Source organism: Podarcis raffonei, chromosome 15, assembly GCF_027172205.1.
Source record: "Podarcis raffonei isolate rPodRaf1 chromosome 15, rPodRaf1.pri, whole genome shotgun sequence".
Classification (NCBI taxonomy): domain Eukaryota; kingdom Metazoa; phylum Chordata; class Lepidosauria; order Squamata; family Lacertidae; genus Podarcis; species Podarcis raffonei.
The window spans coordinates 14435884-14455610 of record NC_070616.1 but is presented as its reverse complement, the minus strand read 5'-3'; the positions used below and the strand labels follow the sequence as shown (position 1 = coordinate 14455610).

The window sequence follows — 19727 nt, the reverse complement described above, 5'->3', positions numbered from 1 at the left end:
ATGTATAGAAAGCATGCATAAATATAGAACGCCCTCTACATAAAAGCAAAAAATAAGAAATGAAACACAAAGGACTTGATATGATGCTGTGTGTTTTTGTTTTGCTCGTGTTATGGGGTGCTTACAGACAGAACATTTATTATTACCATTAAAACAATATATATCCCGCTTAACTACAAGGGCCTCTGACCAGTTTACAAAGATACAACACACAGGAAAAATAAGAATCTGTTATATCTGTATAATCAAAGTGAAAATAAAATACTCTCTTGAGTGAAACAGTCTTCAGTAGGTGGTGGAAGTTCAACAGGGAGGGGGCCTGCCTCACCTCAACTGCAAGGGAGTTCTGCAAAATTTGGGCCACAGTACTCAATGCAGCATGGCTTCTGGCGGAACTGAGGCATGGGTCTGAGTTATGGGGGACCAGTAACAGGGACTCCCCTTAAGAGCTCAGTGGTCAGGCAGGGATATACTGTAAGAGAACAGTTGGTCCTGGGGTTTTGCATACATACATACATTTGTTGTTTAGTCGTTTAGTCGTGTCCGACTCTTCGTGACCCCATGGACCAGAGCACGCCAGGCCCTCCTGTCTTCCACTGCCTCCCGCAGTTTGGTCAAACTCATGCTGGTAGCTTCGAGAACACTGTCCAACCATCTCGTCCTCTGTCGTCCCCTTTCCTTGTGCCCTCCATCTTTCCCAACATCAGGGTCTTTTCCAGGGAGTCTTCTCATGAGGTGGCCAAAGTACTGGAGCCTCAGCTTCAGGATCTGTCCTTCCAGTGAGCACTCAGGGCTGATTTCCTTCAGAATGGATAGGTTTGATCTTCTTGCAGTCCATGGGACTCTCAAGAGTCTCCTCCAGCACCATAATTCAAAAGCATCAATTCTTTGGTGAACAGCCTTCTTTATGGTCCAGCTCTCACTTCCATACATCACTACTGGGAAAACCATAGCTTTAACTATACGGACCTTTGTCAGCAAGGTGATGTCTCTGCTTTTGCTGTCTAGGTTTGTCATCACCTAGGTTTGTCATACATACATACATACGTACATACATACATACATACATACATACATATTATGTTTTTGTATGTGCTGGAAGCCACCCAGAGTGGCTGAGGAAACCCAGCCAGATGGGCGGGGTATAAATGTTGTTGTTGTTTCATTTGTATGCTGCAGTTCCACAGTTGAAAACATGCTCAAGGTGGCTTATGAAATTAAAAATAAATAATTACAGCATAAAAAACACATAAATGCAACATAATGTAAGTACAGGCAACTCCCCACTCACGCAAATCCACTCTATAATTCGATTACTGTATCTACGTGAATTTAATGCGCCTTCGAATCTAATGCACACCTCAATTTTTCAAAACCTTAAAAACCAAAAAAGTATTTGCTGGCGAATGTAAATGTGCCATCAAATCTAACGTGCACCCTAATTTGGCCAAAAGGAGGTGCGAATGAGTAAATACGGTACTTCCAAGAAATTCTCTTCTTCTGATTGTTGGCTACATGAACAGTGCACCCCTAGCCCACCCCAGAGCTTACTATGTGTCCACCAAGCTCCCGTTTTCATTACGACCTCTTGCCACACACACAGAAAGAGAGAGAGAGACCCTGGGCTTCTCCCACACATACTGGGCAGGGCGCCAGCCATCTCTAGCCTGCTTCATAGCTCTGTTGCTCTGCACGACGCAAAATAACTCCTGGCTTCAGTATGCTGCTTAGAGTGTGGTGGCAACGGGGAGGCCTTTTGCGGTCGCTCCAACAAGAGCCAAGAATATCTGGACATTAGCTACGACTCTCCGCTGAGATATTAGGCTGAGACAAATTGATAGGAGCTGCAGCCAGGCTCTGAAGGCAGAGCGGAGCTGGCACGGGTCAGATAAAACCGCACAGAGGAGAAGGGAAAGATTGGGGTGGGGGAGAAGAAGGGAGGTTTGGGGTGGGGGGGTTGTGAGAACATGCTGGATTGATGTACACAGCCGAAGGAGATGGTAGAGTCCTGGAGAGGCAGAATGGACTGTACCACATCTTTGTTTATTGCCTTTGCATCCCACCTTTCCCTCCAAGGAGCTCAAGGTGACACACACCAGTCTCTTCCTCCCCATTTTATCCTCACAACAACCCTGTGAGGTAGGTTAGTCTGAGATGCTGCGACTGACCTGCATGGTTTTGAAACAGAGCTGGGATGGCCACCTGCCAGGGATTCTGGAGCGGCGGTCCCTGCATTGCAGGGGCTTGAACTGGATAACCCACCGGGAGGGGGGGCTTTTAATTCCGCGATTCTAACCCAAATGGAGAGATGCAGCCATCCTGTCTCTGTGAAATTCGTAGGATCTTTTCTGTAAGGATCCATGGGAGAATTCAGTTCTGTTTCCTCTACCCAAGCCCGTAGCAGGCTTCCTTTAGGGGAGCAATTGCTGGGCTTTGAAAGCTACTGTTCTGTAGCTGGCTGGCAGGCAACTCTCTGCGGATTTAGCTCTTGCACCTGCCTCCCCCCACCCCCACCCCCTCAGCAAAGCTGTCTACCTATTAACACCAGGCTAAGCTGGGAATCTCTGTGCCTTAATTTCCAGATGCTAATTGCGAGACAGATTGCAAGCAGTTTTGCAGGGCGCTTTGGATCATGTGGGGGCAATGCACAGATTGCTTGTGGAGGGGAGGGCGGCAGCAGCAGTGAGATCACTCCATTTCTGCTTTATCTCATGTTATTTAAGGGGGTGTCTCTGGAGGATATGACCTGCAGCCTGTGGTTGGACATTGCTGCAAGGAGCTGGTGAAGTCCTGGTTTCTCACGTGTTGATCCACAGAGTCCCAGCAAGCTTGTCCCCTGGATAGTCAGTGAGACAATTTGCAACCCCCGCTATCATTCCAGAACCCAATAGGGGTGTGCATCATAGAGTTGGAAGGGACCATAAGATCATCTGGTCCAACCCCCTGCAGTGCAGGAATTTTTTAACCAGTGTGGGGCTCGAACCCACAACCCTGGGATTAAGAGCCTCATGCTCTATTGAGTGAGTTATCGATCTGACCTTTCCAAAGGGTTGCTTCACTTTCTTCTGCCTCTGGCCCTGGCCACTATTAGCACATGGCCCCCAGAAGGCTCTCCAAAAGCAAATGTGGCCCTCAGGCTGGAAAAGACACCCCCGCTGGGCTTTAAACCTCTGTATCTCAGCCTTTTCCCACCTGAACGTTTTAAAATTTGGCCACCCGACAGCTCTTCCCACCCAGACTCTCTGTGCAGAGTGTCACAAAATTGGGGTGCATGGTCGTAGTTTTATGTGGAGTAAAATGGGTCATGTGTTACCTTCTTTAAAAAAAAGAGAGAGAGTAGGGAACTCTAAATCCCACAGATAACAGCCTACAATGGACAACTAAGAAAACCTACAAAGAGATACCAGAAATCCTGGAAAAGATACGGTAGCAGGATATACTGCCCTGAGATCTGCGGATCTCACTTTAGTGGCGGCCTTCAGACACTGTTGGACTAAAGGTCCCCTCATCCCTGACAATTGGCCATGGTCTAGGATTGACGGCAGTTGTAGTCCGACAACCTCTGGACAGAACTAGGTTGGTGAAGATGGTGATAGGCAGTAAGAACTGCCTGAACATTCTCGTATGTAGAGGGAAAAGATGGTTGAAAATCTGCTTTGCAGCAGTGGCTGCCAATGTTTTGGGGCCTGTGGGCGCCACTTCCTCCAAAATGGCTGCCATGTGAGTGGAGCATAATGCAAAATGGCTGCCTGAGGTGGGGCGTAACACAAGATGGCTGCTTCTTCTAAAAGAGCATAAAAAGAGAGAGGTTCGCCAAGTCGTGTGGAAATGCCCCAGTTTATTGGGAAAAGACACCTGCACCAGCCACTGCTGTGCTTCCTCACAGGGAGAAACAGCTCTTTGCCTTTGTCCTCTGTTCAGAAAGTGGCAGAGTGTCCCATCCTCATCTCCAATGAAATGTAGGTGGTTGAGGCAGCCTGGTGCAGTGGTTAGAGTGTCGGACTAGGAGCTGGGAGACCAGCGTTTCACACCTCACTTGGCCGAAGAAGCTCATTGGGTGACCTTGGGCCAGCTTAACCTACCTCACCGGGTTGTTGTGGGAATTAAATGAGGATAGGGGTTAGTGTACCAAGAAGGAAGACCCTCATGCATCCTGGATTTTTGAAGATATATTTATTGAGATTTTCGCAGGTACCATACAAGGTACTGATGTGCACTCTGCTGCCCGTGGGCGCTGCGTTGGCGACTGCTGATTTGAAAAGTTCACAGAGGGAGATCAAGACTAGCATTGCATTAAAAATGATTCATTTCTCTTGCTTTCCCCCAAAGAATGTAATTCATCTGTGTCCATCAACCATGGTTTGGGTGACACCCTAATTGTTGCGGCATCTATTGCAAGCCGATAGGTGGGATGTCTCGCCTGATCTCTGATTTCTGTATGATGTTGGCTTGCATGGCGTAACAGGAGAATGAAAAGAAAAGAAAATGATTCATTCATTTGTTTGTTTGCTTGTTTTGTTTTCGGGATTTATACCCCGTCCAATAAAATCCCCAGGATGGCTTACAAAATTTCAGGGCACAATAAAACAAATTGAAAACATACAAAAGAAGCAATAAAAAAGCAATAGCAGTAGCATAAAAAATACCCCCATACAATCCCAGCCAAGATAAAACAGAGCAAATTGAATTAAAAGGCCTGAGAAAATTAAGCATGTCTTTGCTTGGTGCCAAAACTGCAGAAGAGAGCCAGCAGGGGGCACTAATTTTTTTATTGGGGAGGGGCTGTCCATGCACAAATTTGGAATTTGGGGAGATTGACACAGGTTGCTTCTCTTGCCCTGCCTTCCCCCAGGTCACACTCCTCAGACAGAGAGAGACAGAAAGCAAAGATACAACCCGACAATAGTTTGCTTTTTCCATGGGGTCCACGTAAAAATTGGATCCTGCAGAATTAAAATGGGTCCTCTTGAATTTGCACAGTTTTACCATCATCAGATTAAAAGATGAGGATAATGATTCTGCTCTTCAACTGAAAGGTTTCCCAGGGCAATGCACAAACCATTTGTTCTTTGTATTTTACTAGCGGGATGTGCTCAGAACTGCCCAGGACATTTTTGAAACCAGTAAACAGTACAGTTTTTAAATGGATAGTGTAACTTGTGAGCTGAGTGATATCTCTTTGAGGGGGAAACCGCAGGTTCCAGGAGTTTTGTGGGGAAGTCCTGTGCATTAAATTATGTGTGCTGAAAATGCTTTAAGTGTATTGTGCGGCTGTGCCCAAACTGTGTCCATGACTATTAGCTTTGCTACCGAAGTAGAACCTTCATGTTCAGAAGCAGCCTATCTGAATAGCCGAGGGGGAAGGGAGCCGTCTTCTGAGCTGGCAGTGACTGAGCAGCAGGGCTGGATAGAGGAGGGCTTCATACTGTACACATATAGCCATCTCTGTGGATCTGAATCATAACAATAAAACTCGTGGGCATCCAATGAAGCTGAATGTTGGAAGATTCAGGACAGACAAAAGAAAAAGTCTTTCTCCACTCAGTGCAGGGTTAACCTACAGAACTCCCTCCCACAGGAGGCAGTGACGGCCACCCCCTTGGGTGGCTTTAAAAGAGGCTTGGACAAATTCATGGAGTTTGAGAGGGCTGCTGATGGAAGCTGTGCCGTGCCTCCACAGTTGCTGGAAACCACAGGAGGGGAGAGCTCTCCTGTGTTCGAATCCTGCTTGTGGGCTCCCCATAAGGGGAATCTGGTTGGCCACTGTGAGAACAGGATGCTGGGCTGCATGGGCCATTGGCCGGACTCAGCAGACTCTTCTTATCTTCCTTTGTGAAATTTATTAACCAAAGAAGGATGTAAATTACCACCTGTGCATTATTTGGGGCACATTTCCCCCTTTGTTCTTGCAGAGGATGATCGGAAAGGACTCTTGTCCCAAACACGACTCCAGCCGTTAACATTAACGGGGTTGCTCATGTCTCTCTCCCAATGCCTTTTCTTTTCAATTGTATTTTATTAAGTCTCGACATTTTTGTCGACTTTCCACCCTGTTTCCCATGGAGTTGTTTCTTCACTCTATCATCTGTCTATTAAAGCACAACCGCAATATTATAATCTAATTACTTCTGTTGCTCATAGCTCAAATCCTGCTCGCGAGGTCATCATACTATAATATTTTTTCAAGTGGTCCGAAAAAGGCACCCGTTCTTCCAAAAAACATTCATTGATACATCCTTTTAATTTTGCTGTTAATTTTGCCAGTTCTGCATTGGGGCTGGGTGTATCTCTCTCCTGATGGTTCTTTAATGTTGGGGTTCCTTGCTGCTGGGCTTGCGGTTCTCCATTCCTGCCCAAGTACCATAGCGACTGTTATTTGTTATGTCCTGAATTGCAGCTTATGGTATTTCAGTGGGACGGGTCAGGTCTTTCCTTGGACTGGCAGGCGTTCTGCCATTTGACCAGCACATCGGGACCTCTGCATTGCACCTCTGAGCAGCAGCAGCCGGGAGTGGGTGGGTCCCAGCTGCCCTCTGATCTCCCGAGCTGCGAGACGGAGTCAGAGTTATTAATAAGCAATCACCTTCATTAACCCACTTAATTGCATGCAGATTGTGTCCTTCAATCAGCAGCTCTTGGCAGAGCAGAGATGCCTCCACAAAGTATTTATGGTTCACAGCCAAAATGTCTGTCAGGGAGATGGGGATGGAAAGGGTGTGTGTGTGTTGCTTGTGTCAGAAAAGGGGGCGAGGAGGGGGTGGTGTCAGTGTGTCTTAACCCCAGGCGGAAGCATTTGGAAGGGACGCAATCCGTAGAAACGAGTCATAATATTTTGGTACCCGGTTCCAAAGGGTGCGAACCAGAGCTGGCAACAATACAAAAAGGGAGGATAAAAGAAATGGCTATGCACTCTTATTTCGTTGTTCTTTTTTCGTTGTCTTTAACTGCTTTCCTAGCATGGAGGGCACCTGTTTGGTCAGCTGGGTTGACATTTTGTGGAACTCCCCACCACCACAAAATCCTTTTCCTGATCAGTAAGAGTGCATCTCAGTTTCCATGCTAGTTTCACATGCATTCCATATTAAGCTCTGGTTGCAAAAAAGTATGCACCTCTGCACTTGCTTTCCCCTAAAACAGACAGGCAGTGTAATATAGTGGTTAGCGTTCCATGTTAGGAAGTGGGAGGCGTGGGTTCAAATCCGTACTCAGGCATAAGGCTCCTTGGGTGACCAGGGACCAATCACTGTCCCTCGGCCTTACCTACCTCACAGGGTTGTTGAGGGGATAAAATGGGGACAGGGAAAAAACTGTGTGAACCACCTCGAGCTCCTTGGAGGTGTTGAATATAAATGGACTAGATGGGCCATGGGCCTGATCCACCAGCTTCTTTTTAATGTTCTCATGAAAGAAAGGACTTTTGAAAAACTCTTGGCTTCCTCGAAAGTAAGGAACTGCCAAGGGGAATCCCTGCATTCTGCCTGAGAGGATTTCACAGAGATGTCCTCTCCCCTGTTTCAAATGTTCTTTCTGTTAACTGGTAGAGAATGCAGGAGTATTTTTTTTCATGTGTGTTGGACTTGTAAGAAAGTGAAGGTATTTGGGGAAATGATAGCTTTTCTCTCAGGGGTTTTAGGGACAGAAGTTCAAAAAAGAAAAAGAAAAAAGAGAGAAGATAATTAAGCTGTTTATGTATGTAGTGACAGCAGCTAGAATTCTCTATGCACAAAAATGGAAAGAAAAAGAAGTAGATCCTATCAAAGAAGAATGGATAAGTAAGGTGATGGACGATGTGGAATTGGCAGTTAGCAGCCAAAATAAGAGAAACTAATGACAATTGTTTTGTGGAAGAATGGAAGCCTTTTCACAATACTTAAAGAAATACTATAGTATGATGAACTCAGGATTTGAACAATGAACAACAGAAGGACTTAGAGATTATTGTATTGTTGTTGCATAGCTGTCAACTTTTCCCTTTTCTTGCAAGGAATCCTATTCGGAATAAGGGAATTTCCTTTAAAAAAGGGAAACGTTGACAGCTATGTGTTGTTGTGGTATAAGAAATAGAAGGGAGGAGAAATAAGAAACACAATGGAAAATGGGGTGAGAAGTCAGCAAAACAGATGAAAAAAAAATATTATGTATTGGAACGTTTGAACATTTAATAAAGTATAACAGGGGTGGGGGAGAGAATGCAGGAGTAATTTTTGAAAGCCTTGAATTATTGTGGCACGTTCTTCTTATTGATACGTAATTAGATTGCTTTATCTTTTTTGCAAACCGCTTTGAGGTTTTTCGTTTTTGCAACCAAGTGGGATATAGATTTCATGAAGTGGACGATCCTATTTCTGGGAAAGCCGACGTTACTGCAGTGGCACCCCCTAGTGTCTGGGAGGTGCGTTGCAGGGTGACCGGCCTGACCTCCTTTGACTCCCTCTTTCTCTCTCTCCTTTTCTGCAGCTCACGCCAAGGTCCTCCCCACCAGCTCGGAGCCCCCAGAGACCTCCCAGCCTCCCTCTGCTCCTGCCACTCTCCCGGTGAGCTACCGCCTGTCCAACACCCGACTGGCCTTCTTCCTGCGGGAGACGCGGCCTCCAGGCTGGAACGCCAGCCTGACGCGCTCGGAGCCCTTTGTCGTCTTCCAGACCAAGGAGTTGCCCGTCTTGAACGTCTCCCTGGGGCCTTTTGGCGCCAGCCTGGCCTTGCCCAAAGAACTCCTCCAGCCTTCCAGCACCCTGGAGATCCCCGAGCGGCTGACGGTCAACTGGAAGGTGCGCGCCTTCATCGTCCGAACGCGGGTGCCGGCCACCCAGCCCACGGCGCAGGTTCTTTTCTACGTCGCCGGCAGGGACTGGGACGACTTCGGCGCCTCCGAGCGGCTCCCCTGCGTGAGGCTGCACGCTTTCCGTGAGGCCCGCGAGCTGCGCACCTCCTGCCGCCTGCGGGGGGTCCTGGCCTCCTGCCTGGCCCAGGCTGAGCTGCCCCAGGCCTGGTTTGGACCCTCGGCCGTGCCCCTGGGGCGGAGGAAAGCGCCGGAGGGGATGGACCTTTCCGGGGACACCCAGCAGGTGGAGCTGTACTACACCCTCCACGCACCTGACGGGGCAGGGGACTGCGGGGGAGAGGGGGCAGGGCGGAGGGGGGGCGGAGGGGCGCGGGCGGAGGGTCCCACGCAGCACCCGCTGCTCCGCATTGGCAGCCTGAGGCTGGTGCAGCCGCCCCCCGCCCCAGTCTTCCAGGAGCAGCGGCTAGACGACAACGTCTTCATTCAGCTGCCAGAGAAACCTCTCAAGCCTGGGGAGGTGCTGAGCATCATCCTCTACCTGATGAACAACTCGACGGTCGAGCACTTCACCCTCAGGTAAGCAGCGCCTCGGGCAGAGGGTCAGAAAGGATGGTTGCTGCAACGTCCAAATCACGTGTGTCACTCTCTAGGTGGGAGTGTTGCTTGGTTAGGATTCACTGGCAGTAATGAATGAGGGAAGGAGAGGGAAACGTCTTTACCCGCAGGGAGCTAGCTTCCAAGGAGGTCTCTGAAAGCAAGGTTCTAGTCCTCATGGTTCTGAATAAAGGACTGAATCAGGAATCGTAGAATCGTAGAGTTGGAAGGCACCCCAGGGGTCATCTAGTCCAACCCCCTGCAATGCAGGAATCTCAACCAAAGCATCCATGACAGACGCCCATCCAACCTCTGCTTTAAAACCTTCAAGGAAGGAGAGTCCACAACCTCCAGAGGGAGACCGTTCCGCTGTCAAACAGCTCTGACTGTCAGAAAGTCCTGCCTGGTGTTTAGACCGAATCTCCTTTCTTGTCATTGGAAGCCATTGGTTCGAGTCCTGTCCTCCAGAGCAGGAGAAAACAAGCTTGCTCCATCTTCCATGTGCCAGCCCTTGAGATATTTGAGGGTGGCTATTCTGTCTCCTCTCAGTTTCAGCTTTGTAATGTTTCGATGCTGATGTACATCGCACTGACCTTTTGTGGGAGGGTGGTATATAAATACCATGTGACAGCCCTTGAGATATTCAAAGATGGCTCTCATATCTCCTCTCAGTCTTCTCTTTTCCAGGCTAAACATGCCCTTCAAGCACTCCTCATAAGGCTTAGTTTCCAGACCCTTGATCATCTTGGTTACTCTCCTCTGCACACCTTCCAGCTTGTCAATATCCATCTTAAATTGTGGTACCCAGAAATGGACACAGTATTCCAGGTGGGGTCTGACCAAGGCAGAATAGAGTGGTCCTATGACTTCCCTTGATCAGGACAGTATATTTCTGCTGATGCAGCCTAGAATAGCATTAGCAAGCCTCTTCATGCCAAGTCTATTGGTCCATCCAGCACAGCTTTGTCTACACTGATTGCCAGTGGCCTTCCTGGGCATCACACATGAGTCTCTCTCAGCGCTGCCTTTGGAGAACCTAGGGGATCGAACCTGCAACCTTTTGCTTGCAGGTCAGATGTTCTGCCCCTGAGCTGTTGTCCTTCCCCCAAGAGTAAAGCAAGATTGCAGTCCTCATGGGTCGGGGGGGGGAGGAGACTGATTTAAATAGGAACATATTTATACTGAATCTGGCCATTGGTCCACCTACCTCAGTTTTGTCAGCACTGAATGGCAGCATATCGCCAGGGTTTTAGGAGTGAGTCTTTGCCAGAGCCTTGCCTGGAGATGACCTACCCTGGAGCTCTGGTCTAACGTAGTTGCCTGGAGACTTGATTTTTTTCCTTATCACCCTTGAGCTGTGAGTTTAAAATCCACCTCCATGTCTTGTTTGTATCTGGAGACCCAGCAACGATCCTTCTGGATTCTCCTTTCAATGACACCTTCTCAATATTCATGGATTTACGCCGGGTGGTGTTAGAAAGCAGCCACATTCTACACACCCTGGAAATCTGTGTTCGGCGCCAGGAACAGCTGATTTCGGCGCCTTATGTCAATTAGGCAAAGTGGGGGACATTTGCATAATTTATTTCATTTTGCATCATCTCCTCAGATCAACTGTTCACATCACTTCTGGTTTTTTTGCTCGTTGGCTCAGGGAGGTATCCAAGCTGGCAAACATTCATAGAATTGTAGAGTTGGAAAGGACACCTAGGGTCATCTAGACCAACCCCCCTGCAATGCAAGAATCAGAGATAAAGAATCCCTTACATATGTTTTGAAAACCTCCCATGAATCACAGAACTGTAGAACTATGGAGCTGGAAGGTTCTTGACTTTTTGCAAAACGGCATCATTCACTCAGCGCATGACCTGCGCTAAAAAGCAACCCCGCATTGCAAATAGATGCAAATAGGTTGTATTATTTATTCATCATTGTTCTCATTGCAGAGTTGGATGTTTTCCCTGGGATCCAACAATCGAGCAGCAAGGTTTTCCAGCTCCCAGGGATCCAGAGCCCCTGTTGGGCCCTCTGCCTTTCTTTCCATCTATTCAGTCCGTCTGTTATTTATTTATTCCCCCCACCCACCCTGAAGATGAAAGTTCGACTTGCCTCACGAATCAAAAACAAGACAATGTGAGCTTCTAGAATTGGCAGAAAGGTAGCATTGCAGCAGCATTTGGAACATGGAAGGGAAACCCTTGTCAGGTCAAGCACAACAATCCCTTGTGGACAACTCCTTGAGAGCCACATACTGCTGGTAGGCCGGGCCTGAGGCCAAAAGCGGGTGGCAAAATATATCATAGAATTGTAGAGTTGGAAGGGACCCACTCAAGGGTCATTTAGTCCAACCCCCTGCTGAATCTCAGCTAAATCATCCATGACAGATGGCCATCCAAGCTCTGCTTGGAAACCTCCCAAAGGAGACTGTTCATTTTCGCATTTACTGTACAGTAGGCTACATTCCAGCCAGTGGTTGCTGGTGCTCTTTGGGGCTGGTGGGGAGAAGGCAGGTAGCCCAAACAGTACAGTGGTACCTCGGGTTAAGAACTTAATTTGTTCTGGAGGTCCGTTCTTAACCTGAAACTGTTCTTAACCTGAGGTACCAATTTAGCTAATGGGGCCTCCCGCTGCTGCTGCGCCACCCCCCCCCCCCAATTTCTGTTCTCATCCTGAAGTAAAGTTCTTAACCTGAGGTACTATTTCTGGGTTAGCAGAGTCTGTAACCTGAAGCATCTGTAACCTGAATCGTCTGTAACCTGAGGTACCACTGTAATGGGAGCTGGAGCCATTAGGAAGCAGAGTCAACTCATTCTCACTCTGCCCCTATCCTCCCCACCCCGCAAGTTCTGCAAGGGAAAAAGATGAGAGACAGGTGACATGAAATCCATGTGAAGCATAATGAAACTATGGAACTCACTGCCACAGGATGCAGTGTTGTTCTCCAAACTCAAATGACTTCAAAAGAAGATTGGACACAATATGGCTAACCTGCCTGCTCCGACCCCGATATAAAACAAACATGCCCCACTGCAATCAACTGAATGCAGCCAACCAAACTGTGGGCCCCCTGATCTCTCGCAATGTCAGTAATGATAAATAAATATATATATGAGCAATGGACCTGCCCAAGTGATGCTGACACAAACCCCTGCGCTAACACTATGCAACAGGGCCAAAAGAACAACACTCTTCCTCCCTCTCTTTTCCCCCAACCGCAAGATGTCTACGACAAAAGTGTCTCTCACTTTGAAAAATGTGAAATGTGAAAAATATGATAAAGACTGTGAATTGAAAGTGGAGATGATAGAAACCCTTTTCCCTGTTTGTTTGTTTGTTTGTTTGTTTGTTTGGTTTGTAACACAAAAACTTTGATAAAAACTATTTAAAAAAGAAGAATTGGACAGATTCATGGAAGTTAAGGCAATCCATGGCTGCTATTCCTGGTCACCATTCTCTGCCTCCATGGTTGGACGCAGTAATGCTTATGAATACCAGTTGCTTGTTTTCTGCTGCTCCAGAGGGTAGGACTCAAACGACGATTCAAAGGGCGAGAAAGGAGATTAAAGATTAGGAAGAACTTTCTGAGGGTAAGAGCTGTTCGACCATGGAATGGCTATTTCAGAAAGTGGTGGGCTCTCCTTCATTGGATATATTTTTTAAAAGAGAGGTTGGGTGGCCATCTGTCAGGGATTCCCGCACTGCCAGGGGGTTGGGATAGAGGACCTCTGGGGATCCCTTCCGACGTCACCATTCTGATTCTAACCCACTGTTATGGCTGCCCCCCTCCGTAAAGGCCGAGCTTGCCATTTCAGTCCATTCAAACAAATTTGGGAAGGTTTAAGCGACTTGCCCGAGGGCGCATGAGGAGGAGGGGTGGGAGCCGAACTTGAGGGTCCTTCAGAAACGGGTGTTGCTCTCCTCTGTCTCTTCCTGCTTGGCAGAGTGAAGGCCAAGAAAGGGGTGAATCTCCTCACGACCAGACCCAGGCACCCCAAGTGGCTCGTGAATTCTGAGTTCCAGACTGGCAGCAAACACTCCACCTCAACCGTTGACGTGGCCTGGATCGGCGGTGCTCAACCCAGGTAGGATGCACTTCTGAGATTTTTGGCCAGCATTGCCCACACACTTTTAAATTTTTTAATGCAATGGCTGTGTTTCACGTGATGTCCTCGTGAGGCCACCGTGTGCTTGTCAGGTAGACTGTCCCACTTTTTGGCACCAAGATTGGTTAGCATTGGATACCAGCTGAAGACTTACCTTTTCAGCAGATTTTTTTTGGGGGGGGGTGCAGAGAGATGACTGGATTGCAGGGAACTGTCTTATTGCACAGTACTAGTGCATGTGTGTTGTTTTTTGCGGTCATTTTTAAATAAATTTTATTTTTCAGTTTTACATTTTTTACAAACATACAAATCCAATGATTTCCCAGTAAACCTATATATTTTGACTCCCCACCCCCACCCCTTTTGCGGTTTCTTATATTTTCAATTCTTAACACTGCATTCCCCACCTTATTCCAATTATTAATTACTCCCTAATTTTTCTTTAACATTACATTTAGCTGCTTGTTTTAGGTCAATGTTGCTAATGAACTTATTATATGTGTACAAAAACTTTTCAGATATTCCACGAATTTCCCCTGTCCTTTAATAAAGTTTCTTTCTTCTTGGTTTCTTATTGTTCCAGTAAGTTTTGCCATTTCGGCATAGTCCATTAATTTAATCTGCCACTCCTTCTTGTTTGGGACAGGGTCTTCTTTCCATCTCTGAGCATACATAAACAGGTGTTTTTTGTCTTTAGGTAGCTCGGGTTCAATCCAAGCAAGGCGAAGAGCTTAAAAGACCTTTTTGCTCAGTGTCCATTTGGGGTTTCCCAGTGCAGAAAGAACTTTTAAGGTCTCTGCCTTGTTTCTAGGAGTATTGGGGAAACTTTTTCTCCTCTTTACCTTCTAGATGTGGGGCAGTTCTAAAGATTTGGGTGTACCTGACTTTCATGTATGCACAGAACTCATGTATCTGAACCCCCATGTAAGGTACAGTCGTACTAAATAGTTGATTGCCCTGTATTCTTGTTGAATTGATTTAAACCTTTTCTTTTCCTGTTCCTAAGTGGTTTGTGCTTGTGTCCTTATTGTATTTAGCAAGATTTATATTCTGCTTAATTAAAAAGAAAAAGAAAAAACCTCTAAGCAGTTTACATAAAAGCATTCATTCAAAACTGCAGCAAAAGCACTTTCAGAACAGCAGACATAATGCAATCAAGTGACTATAGATAAAATCAGTGGTTTTTAAAACATGTATACCGAATGAAATGTTGAGAAGGGAAGTGGAGATTGATAAATTGGCAGGATTTATTTGGGACAGTTGAGGGAGTTGGGTATGTTTAGCCTGGAAAAGAGGAGACTGAGAGGAGATAGGAGATCCATCTTCTAGTATGTAAAGGGCTGCCACATGGAAGCTGGAGCAAGCTTGTTTTCACCTGCTCTGGAGGACAGGACTCAAACCAATGGCATCAAATAACGAGAAAGGAGATTCTTGTCTAAACATCAGGAAGAACTTTCTGACAGTCAAAGCTGTTTGACAGTGGAACGGTCTCCCTCTGGAGGTTGTGGACTCTCCTTCTTTGGAGGTTTTTAACGGAGGTTGGATGGGCGTCTGTGATGGGTGCTTTGGTTGAGTTTCCTGAATTTCAGGGGGTTGGATCAGATGACCTTCAGGGTCCTTTCCTGCTCTATGCTTCTATGATTCTGTGAGCTACAGTTTCACAACGTTTTAAATAAACTTGTCATATCCAGCAGTAATTAAAAAGTGGCTTAAGATACAGGCATAATGGTTTAGTGTGGATGAACTCCTGTGAACTGGTCTGTATGCTAGTGATTAATGTTAATGAGATTTTCTTAGAACGGATTCATTCTGTCTTTGTTCTTTTAATCTCTGATTGTTTACAGCTGCGCCTCTTTGGAGTCTTGCAGACTGGTGGTAGTTGTTTTTAAAATTACTTTTCTGCGGAGGCTTGCCTGAACCTAGAAAGAAGTATGTTAGCTAGCGTTTATTCGCAGACCTTGTATCTTGCCCTTTATCTTGGGGGGGGGGGCTGGGAGCCCGTTTTCACTCCCCAAGAAATGCTTTCAGCCCCATCATTGTCAACCTCTCCATGGGTTGGCATCTGTCAGTCTCGGGAGACAATGGAGGAGTGTGCCTTTGGGGGTGAAGTCAAACCGCTGGGCGGTTGCTGCGCCTGCCGTGTCTGTAGGGACCGACATGGGAGAGAAATGTTTTGTTGCAGCTGGGGCAGACGAAAGTGTCTGCTTGTGCTGCTGCAGATGCACCACGGCGTTCCTTCTCTCTGCGCTCCTCCTCTGGCCACTTCTGTGGATACACGACCTGACTGCCTGTCTCCAGGCGCTGCGGTCGTCTGCAAGGGATTCCCACATGGCGTGGATTGACGTTTGCCAGCCTTCATGCCATGTTTGCAGACATCTTTGTAACGCCGACTTGGTCTGCCAGCAGTCCTGGTGCCTGAAGCCAGTTCCCCCATACAGCACGTCCTCCGACCTGGTGGAATGCTCTTGTCCCATGAGACTAGGGCCCTTCAGGATTTAACCTCCTTCCATCGGGCCTGTAAAACAGAGCTATTCTGCCTGGCCTTTAATTTGAATTCACCCTGATCTTTTATTTCCCTTCCCTTCCCCTCCCCATTTTTATGAAGATCACCCGCTCTGAGACCGCACAGCAAATTCTCCCCTGGCCTCCTCGCTGGCCCAAGTAGGACCAATTCAGCCAGCTAGCCCTGGGGATTAACTGATTGATTGTTTTATTTTTGAATTTTATTGTTATTCATGTTTTTATACCATATTTTATGCTGCTTTTATAATTTAAGTGTTTCAAAGTGTTTTAAACTTGTTGTTAGCCGCCCTGAGCCTGGTTTTTGAACTGGGAAGGGTGGGGTATAAATCAAAATTTATTATTATTATTTATTACTTGTCAGCGCTGCCCAAGGTCCCAGCTCACACAAGACCAACGCTGCTTCTTCCTCAAGTTAAAAAGTCTTTATTGAAGTTCAGTTTCATTTCCAGACGCGCAGCGCGCAACGCTACGTCTATCCATCAGACCGTAGAAGTCCCATCTGAATCTCCTCCCCCCTGACACCAGCTTAAGATTCTAGCCTTACTCCACCTCTTCCTCTGTTCCTTCTTTCTCTGGGTCCTTCTGCTAGTCGGAGTCTCAGCCCTCCTAGATTCTTCTGACGCTGATTCTGCCGACTCTTCTCCCCCCCCTCCTTCGGGCTTTAGGACCTGGCTCCCAATCCGGGTTTTCTGCTGTCCTGCGCTCCTCCACATTTGAACTTGGTGCGCGCGCGCAGCCTCCCACTTTCCTTCTGACCGTTACACTTGTGTCACTGCTCCCCCTTTCGGGGAGGCTAGCTGGACCTGGCCTTCCCTCCGTTTCCCCACTCCCCGATGGAGGAGAAGCTGGTCCTGACTCACGTGACTCTTCCCCCCCACTGTGCTCTGGTGGGGGAACTGGCCCTACTCCTCCGCTACTCCTTTGGGACTCCCCTCTGGTTCCTTGTTTATGGATCGTCCCCCCTGGGACTCGCCTCGCCCTTACCATAGGCGCCCCCTCCTGGGAATCTTCTGATTCGCTGGAGAAGCTCATGGAATCTCTCGGTCCACTGTCATATTCCCCTACGCTCCCCTCTGATTCCTCTCCTCCGCTCTCTATTTGCTCTCTCCCCTGCTCTTCTGCTCTGAGCCTCCTGAGCCTTTGGGGATCCTGCCCTCTTCCAATCTGTGAACATGGCTGAGCCAGCCTAGAATGGAGGTCATGGGCAACTTCGGATTTACCACTGTGGTGTTTGTACAGAGCCCCCGGTCGTTTCACATACTATTGACCTGTACACCACTACTTTATTCTTCCGCTGCCACCAATTTTGTGGGAAAAAACCCAGGATTCCCTGGTGAAGTATTGAGTCTCAGTCAGGTAGAGTTAACAATGAAGATTAAAGTTTATTTTAAACGTGAACAAGTTTTAAAATATATTTGAAACACTGTCACTCTGTTACCTCTCAGTCTTGTCCCTGTCTCTAGTTCACTCTGACTCCTCTATCTCTCCCCCCCAAAAAAGAACCAACCGAACTGTCAAAACCTCTGGGCTGAGCCTCAAAATCAGGTATGCTCCGCCCTGGGCTTTCTTATTGGTCCACCTATTCACCCTTTCTCTCCCCCAGTACAAATGTATCCCCAAAGAATGGGCAAATGCCACAACCGCCTTACACATGTAGAAAGTACAGTGGTACCTCAGGTTACATACACTTCAGGTTACATATGCTTCAGGTTACAGACTCCACTAACCCAGAAATAGTGCTTCAGGTTAAGAACTTTGCTTCAGGATGAGAACAGAAATCGTGCTCTGGCGGTGCGGCAGCAGTGGGAGGCCCCATTAGCTAAAGTGGTGCTTCAGCTTAAGAACAGTTTCAGGTTAAGAACGGACCTCCGGAACGAATTAAGTACTTAACCCGAGGTAAGACTGTACCAGGTCCTTTCCCCAGGATCTTCGGTGAGAGCTAGGAGGCACCCCTGCCTGAAACTTTTGGAGAGCCATTCTCAGCCACTGTTGAGTATTCTGAGCTAGATGAACCAGTATTCTGACTCAGTAGAAGGCATCTTCCTGTTTTCATCAAGTGCATTCATACCTCAGTGGGAGAGCACCAGCTTTTTCTTGCAGGAAGTCCTGGGTTCAATCACTGTATCTGCAGGTAGAGCTGGGGTGGGAATAATAATAATAATATATTATTTGTACCCCATCTGGCTGGGTTTCTCCAGCCACTCTGGGCGGCTTCCAACAAAGATTAAAAATACATTAAAATGTCACACATTAAAAACTTCCCTGAATAGGGCTACCTTCAGATGTCTTCTAAATGTCAGGTAGTTGTTTATCTCTTTGACATCTGATGGGAGGGCGTTCCACAGGGAGGGCGCCACTACCGAGAAGGCCCTCTGCCTGGTTTCCTGTAGCTTTGCTTCTCACAATGAGGGAACTGCCAGAAGACCCTCAGCGCTGGACCTCAGCGTCCGGGCAGAATGATGGGGGTGGAGACGCTCCTTCAGGTATACTGGGAAAGAGCCCTGTTTGAAATCAGACTCAGTAAGTGGAGACAATATTGAGCTAGAGGTACCAGTTGCATAAGGCAGCTTCTTTTCATAGAACTGTAGAGTTGGAAGGGACCAGAAGAGTCATCCAGTCCACCTCCCTGCAAATGCAGGAATCTTTCCACCCAGTGTGGAGCTTAAACCCACAACCCTGCGATTAAGGGCCTCGTGCTCTACCAACTGAGCTATCGCAGAGCATTTTATTCCAAAGTAATTCTTTATTCAGAACCATAAGGTCTATAATCCTAAAAGGAAAAGGAGGTTCATAGCTCAGTGGCAGAGCAAGATCTCTGTTCAGTCTCCAGATAGGACAGGGAACGTTCCTCATACAAAACCCTGGAGAATGGCTGCTGCCAGTCAGTGCAGGCAATGCTGGGCTAAATGGACCAAGGGGCTTGGACGGCTTCTGCTGTTAGGAGAGAAGGGTTGTTGGTCAATGGTAGGAATTTTGCTTTGCGAAGGTCCCAAGTCCAGTCTCCAGGTAGGACAGAGAATACCCCTTGCCTAAAACCCTGGAGAGATGCTGCCAGTCAGTGTTGGCAAGCCTGAACTAGAGGTAGCAAAGGTCTGCCTTGGCGTAAGGCAACTTCCTATGGGGGCCAGGAGTAACTTTTTGGGAGGAGGCAGAGAGGCCTAGGAAGAGGTAAGGAAGTTAGGAGCAGAGGGGGGCTGGAGCAAGATTGATGGACACCTGAGGAAGACCCGTCTAGTCGAACATCCTGTTCTCAAAGGGGCTGAACAGTAGCAGTAAGCAGAATTCAAGCACAAGAGCCGTTTCCCCTCCTGTGGTTTTTGGCAACTGATATCCACCGACCTGAATGGTAACTGGCGACCCGAACTCACCCTTTGTAAGGTCTTTTTGGCTGCAGGGCTCTCGTCGATTATTCATCCGGCACCTAAAACCACTCACTACTGTACAAAGTAGGTGAGGCAGACAAAGGACTCTGCCTGCAGGCTTACAATCCAAGAGGAAACATGAAAGAAAGCTGGAGACGAGAATGTACAGAAATCAAAAGACTTTCCTGAGCAGGGAGGAAAGGTGTTTTACCTGCTCGGCAAACCAATCGTTTCGGGCGTTAGAAGGCCTCACCTGGGTGGGTGGGGGTCTTGGTCTGTAAAGGCAGGGCATAGAAAGCCCTCCTTCACGCGATTCTGCAGAATTAAACTGTGGAACTCGCTCCCACATGATTATGGTGAGAG

At 47.5% G+C, this 19727-nt stretch overlaps 1 protein-coding gene and 1 long non-coding RNA gene across 2 annotated transcripts in view; both read left to right on the top strand.

The window, feature by feature from the left end:
* The window catches only part of TMEM132E (transmembrane protein 132E), a 126002-nt gene that overhangs the window by 82905 nt on the left and 23370 nt on the right, over positions 1 to 19727 (top strand). The window contains exons 2-3 of the mRNA XM_053366256.1: positions 8458 to 9358; positions 13318 to 13458. Coding sequence (XP_053222231.1) covers positions 8458 to 9358; positions 13318 to 13458 — 1042 coding nt within the window. The remainder of the gene's footprint in view (positions 1 to 8457; positions 9359 to 13317; positions 13459 to 19727) is intronic.
* LOC128402302 (uncharacterized) lies at positions 9365 to 10522 on the top strand. Its single transcript, XR_008327663.1, has 2 exons — positions 9365 to 9902; positions 10026 to 10522. It is a non-coding gene; the product is annotated as an uncharacterized LOC128402302 (long non-coding RNA).